The 5588-nt window shown below is 35.0% G+C and overlaps 3 protein-coding genes across 6 annotated transcripts in view; all 3 read right to left on the bottom strand.

Annotated features, from left to right (window-relative positions):
- Nucleotides 1-2894, bottom strand: part of LOC107664995 (GTPase HRas-like) — a 4173-nt gene extending 1279 nt beyond the window's left edge. Inside the window, exon 1 of the mRNA XM_016455705.1 lies at nt 2637-2894. The gene's annotated coding sequence lies outside the window, so the exon portion shown is untranslated. The remainder of the gene's footprint in view (nt 1-2636) is intronic.
- Nucleotides 1-5588, bottom strand: part of LOC107664993 (AMP deaminase 1-like) — a 37373-nt gene that overhangs the window by 24786 nt on the left and 6999 nt on the right. The window lies entirely within an intron of this gene.
- Nucleotides 3499-5588, bottom strand: part of LOC107664994 (ankyrin repeat and SOCS box protein 13-like) — a 5072-nt gene continuing 2982 nt past the window's right edge. Inside the window, exons 4-6 of the mRNA XM_016455704.1 lie at nt 5032-5166; nt 4432-4623; nt 3499-4075 (exon numbers count right to left, since the gene is read on the bottom strand). Of these exons, the coding sequence (XP_016311190.1) occupies nt 3918-4075; nt 4432-4623; nt 5032-5166 (485 nt within the window). The 3' untranslated portion in view covers nt 3499-3917. The remainder of the gene's footprint in view (nt 4076-4431; nt 4624-5031; nt 5167-5588) is intronic.

Below are 5588 nucleotides of genomic sequence, written 5' to 3'. Positions count from 1 at the left end.
AAAACAGTTGTGCAGCTTAATATTTTTGTGGAAACCGTGACACATTTTTTAGGTATCTTTGATGAACAGCATTTATTTGACACAGAAATATTTTGTAACATTATAATTGACACGGTCACTTTTGATCAATTTAATGCATACTCACTGAAATAAGTTATATATATATATATATATATATAATTGCACTGACCCCCAAACTTTTGAATGCTATACCATATAATCAAAATTATGATTAGTTCAGTTGACTCCTCTCTAAAAGCGCTAAGGAAAGTAACATGCTCCCATGCTCCACTTGATTTATTTATTTGATTTATCCTTTATTTTTCCAGGAATGTCCCATTGAGATAAAAGAAAATCTCTTCTTCCAGGGAATCCTGGACAAGATGACCATATAAAAGTTTCACAGAATATTTTAAAAATAAAACGTACAACACACAAGGCAAAATTATAAACAGCCAAAGCAAAAAAAGTAATCATGAATCAACAAATGAATTAAAACAGCAATCTAGCATAGCGTCAGTTCTGGCATGTCACGTTAGTCAAGCTCGCATCAGCTGACTCTCAGCTGATCCCCATCAACCTATGGGAATACGACACCTATCTAAGTATTCATATATAAGGTCCGCATTGGATCGCATTGCTCAATAGCTAATTACCCTCCTCCATCCCCAACTCCTCCTCTGTCAGTCAGGATTCAGCCTTCTGATTCTCCTTTGAATTAGACTAATTCTAAAATGTGTACATAACATTATTGAACTTTAACGCTATCTGCAATACATTTATGTTGGTTCTGTTCTGTTTACCCTGGGGGGGTTATCGCTGCTCTCATCCATGTTAGGCTGCATGGATGCACAGGGAGTTCTTGCCCAGAACGGAACCATACCGCCAATCCAAACTGTATGCTAATTGTCAATCATCTTTGACGATAGTGGTCCTGACAGAAACATGGTTCATTCACGACTTGACAACACCACCCATGCAATGCAAGCTTTATGCAGGCTTCAGCAGTTGTCTGGGTGACAGAGTTTACAGACAGTGAATAATAAAATGTTGTCTTATGTATCTTCTCCTTTTTATGACTCATACTGGAGGCTATTTAGCAATTTCTCCACTGTCATGTGACCACTGACGTCACGATAAGAATAACCGTTTCTGTAAGAAAGCATCCCCCTCTGCAATCATTACCCCTACAATCTATTTATAGAATGGCTAAATGTCAAAGTCATTCTCAGAGTACAGCCAGGAAAAGACATTAACCTGAGAGAGAAGCAGAGGTCACTGACCCCAGAGCTGTTTTTACTTGCTCAACCTAAACCTGAGACACAGATTTCCGCTCAAAACATCTTTTTTACTGTTATCAATTTAAGATATTACACATGCATGTTTAATGCAAGCTATGCATCTGAGCACATTGATCTAAAGAAAAAAAAAAGTGTACTCAATTAAATTACATGCTCTTCCTCTTCAACAACTTTCCCTTTTCCACTGACGTCACGGTGTGGCCAATTGGATAATGTTAACCACCAGCCAGCAAACTCACATTCAGCCCGGATATAAAAGTAAAACGCACATTACAGAAGTAAAATTGGTTGTGAACTATGGAAGCTTGTTTCTGCAATGGGACAAAAAAAAAGGTAATTGTGACATTTTCTCTCACAATTCAGCCTTTTTTCCTCACAATTCTGAGAAAAAATGTCAGAATTGCACAATTTAGAGGCAGAATTTCAGAATTGTGAAATATAATTGTGAGATTTTAACTCGCTTATAAACTAAATAGTTTATATAAAAAAAATCTGAATAGTAAGATAAGTTGCAATTACCTTTTCTTTTAAATTCTGTGGCAGAAAAAAAAGAATTATGAGATATAAGCTCAGAATTTAGAGAAAAAAGTCTGAATTGTGAATATAAACTGCCAGAACTATAAAGTCAGAACTGTGAGATAAAAAAGATGCAATTATCTTTTTTGTGTTTTATCCTATGGTGGAAAAAGGCTTTCATAAATAATGGAACAGAAAATCACATTGACTTTAACTGGAAAACCCTAGAGCAACTACAAATGCTAAATAAGAACATTTTTTATAAATACACTAACTTATAGTTACATGATGAGGACAAATATCAATCTTTCGGAAAGGAATAGTTTCCATTATTCCGTTACTGCTTACATTTTTTCGTATTGTACAGAAAGTCACACACTTTAACCAACCATAGGGTTAGTAAGAAAATGGCAACTTTACACACAATTGTGACTGTACTCTAGGTAAATATGCACTTTAAACTGGTTTGAACGTCTCGTACCATCCAATTACCTTGCTTGTGGCTTTTATACTTTCACTGATGATCATGTTTGTGATCAAATTATGTCAAAACCCCTAAAGAAAACCAATAGGCTGATCAACAGTAAATACCTGGCACAGAATACTTAAAAGATTTACGTTTAACATGTTATTAATCAGACAAAATATCACGAGAAATCTATTTAGACAGCTCACTATGATTTGACGCACAGCCTTTATAAGGAAATCAGCTGTTTAAAAATGTCCACAGTGCCAGTTCACATGAAAATGAATGTAAACAGCCGAGGACGGGAATAACGCGACAGAGAGTGTCTGTAAGGCGTGGAGAAGGAAACTCACCGCTTACACTGCAGTTCTGCGACCTCTGGCTGATCTGATCAACAGGGCTCTGCTAATTACTGCTCTCTCGCCCAAAATAATGCCATGAGGAGCCCTTTAAACGCCACTTCACACTCGACTGGAAGCCACGTAACCCGTACGAACAGGCTTCGTCAGGAGACTACAGATTCAGCTTGTAAAAACTGAAGTTAAATAAGTCTGTCCAAAGTTTTGAATAAGAGTTGATCAAGCAGCTTCCCTCAGAACTTCACGATTCACGGCGACTTCCGGCTTCAGAGTTCCACAAATCATGTCAAAATAAAAGTCCTGCCGTTGTCGCCGCAATACGGCCATGTCTGATGATGTAAACACAACACTTAGACAATAAAAGTGCAACAGTAGCGTTCCTGTTCGTATAGGAATACAATTGTAATTTTTGCACTTCTATTTAACATGACTTGATACTTGCATCTGACTTTTTAGAGAGAATTTAGCTAGTGCAGAGAAACAGCAAAATATATTATAAAACTTTTAATATCAGTATGCACAAACTGCAGCAAAATTAAGACTTTAAAGCAGTGACTGAAAAACAAAACAAATCTATTGTGTCCTTGTAAGTAGTAAGTATGGTCAATTCTCACCCACAGGTCAAGTAAAACATAACTGTAATACTGTGTAATTTAGAAATTACAATTTCTGTTACAATTATGTTCAATAAGTCACAACAGAACATACATTTTTAAAACAAACTATGTACAACATTCATTTATAAAGCATTTGCACAATATATTAATATATATTTTATACACATTTATATGAGAATAAGCTATGATATATACAATTTGCATAATTAAATAAGACTATTTTATATACAGTGTATTTACAAATCTAATAACTTAGATGAAATCATACAATGCAGATTAAGAAAGTTAATTATACAACTAGTATTATGGTTTGGATTAACTGCAAGAAAACAAGCTCTTTGTCTTATTGTGCCTCATTGTAAGATGTGTCAGCAGCCAAAATGTGATGCAACACAGAAAATACCGTGAAAGGTGCTTCTTTCCAAGTCCAATTATTCTAGGAATTTTGCCAGTAAACTGCATCCATACCAAATGTCCATGTCGTCTGTTGGACTGGTTCGCTGCTGTAACAGCAGGAAAATATCAAACATACGTGACAAATACTGAGTGCAGCTGTTACAGTAGCTGCGCTTCACAATAAGGAATCTCCCTTTTTCTTAAACACAGTCAGTGTTGTGGCCATTATTCATGACCTGAACAGAAGCAGCAGAGCAGATCGTCAGGACTGGAAGAGCTCCAGGGGAGGAGCTGGTAAATAAGCCAGGAAACAGATGATTCGGTTTGGGAGGCCCAGTTGAGTCAACACCCCCAGCACCCGTTTCCCAAAGGCATTTCTGAAAGCAGTTCTGCATAACCGTTGAAGACTGAGAGGTGTGGCTGGAAGATGTCAAACAAGAAGTTGTCATTCTTTAGTTGCTTTAGCCAAACTAATTAAAAAAAAACACACATTTCATTCTTGCAATTCCACATATAATTTTTTTACTTTGACTTTTTAATTTTCCACTTGTTCTCTAACCCTTAAAATAAAACAGGCCATTTTTTGATGCTGTGCTTCCCTTCTTTTTAGTAGTTTAGTTTCAGTAAATGGTCTGGTTGGATGTTTCATTCACAATGAACCTTTTTATCTCAGAGAAACAAGGAAATTTGATATCTCATTATATGACCCCTCTACAAAAAACCTCTTCTATCATTATACCAGATCCACAGCTTATAAACGAAGCACTTCAACTTACATTCATAAAACTCTAGGCGGAGTGCAGGCGCTGAGCCGGCTCTGGTGTACTGAATGGGCTTTTTTCCGAGGTTGTCTCTGGCGAAAACATTTCCCCCAAAGTCTACCAAAAGCTCAATTAGTTCCAGATTTTTCACTTTGGCAGCATGATGCAGTGCGGTCTCGTGAAGTTTAGCAGCATTTACATTTGCACCTAAAAACAGGATCAAATACATAAAAGAATACACGGACATCATTGGAATGTACAATGAAAGAACAAGAGATTTGATTTATGTTCATTTGAAGTTAGTGAGCTTACTATTTTTTTCACATTAGTTAACTACTTTAGTAGCATGAACTCACAATGAACAATACTGCAGCATTTATTTATCTTTATTATTTCATAATCTTATTTCAACATTTACTAGTAGATTTCTAGAATCTAGTGTTGTTTCTGTTACCATTAGTTAATGTACTGTGAACTAACTTGGGCAATTGTATCAACAAAGACTAATAAATGCTGTAAAAAAATATTTTGCTCATTGTTAATCAAGTTAGCTAATGCATTATCCAAATTTCAAATAAAAATAAAACACACAGAAATGTAAATGCAGAAACTGACCTGCGTTGAGCAGAACTTTGACGCAGTCGAGTTGTTGTCTTGCACACGCCACATGCAGAGGAGTGCCAAAGTGACAGTCTTGAGCTTCCATGAACGCACCTTCATCAATCATGAGCTGAACACATTTAGAGTTACCTGGCAGACAAAAAATATTTGAGATTTTCCCCTAATCAAATATTGATATATGTGGTTATTTGTGATTAATTTTAATTAAATGTAATCAGTGCATGATTAATATAATCATAACTAATATATTTTTTATATTATATAATTAAGTATTAATAGAATAATATAATGTTAATACTACTACTATTAATAATAATAATCAGTTCTATAAACTTTTTTTTTAATTAACCTGGGTTATATCTTATATATAATATTATATATTTAATTTAATAATAATAGTAACAAAAATTATTATTATTAATTTTTAATGAGCTGATAGCCCCAATAAACATACATAAGTGACTCTAGATTAAATTTTATATATGTGACCCTGGACCACAAAACCAGTCATAAGGGTCAATTTTTCGAAACTGAGATTTATACATCATCTG

Source organism: Sinocyclocheilus anshuiensis, unplaced genomic scaffold, assembly GCF_001515605.1.
Source record: "Sinocyclocheilus anshuiensis isolate Anshui unplaced genomic scaffold, SAMN03320099.WGS_v1.1 scaffold363, whole genome shotgun sequence".
In the NCBI taxonomy this organism is placed as follows: domain Eukaryota; kingdom Metazoa; phylum Chordata; class Actinopteri; order Cypriniformes; family Cyprinidae; genus Sinocyclocheilus; species Sinocyclocheilus anshuiensis.
This window is presented reverse-complemented; position numbering and strand designations above follow the sequence as displayed.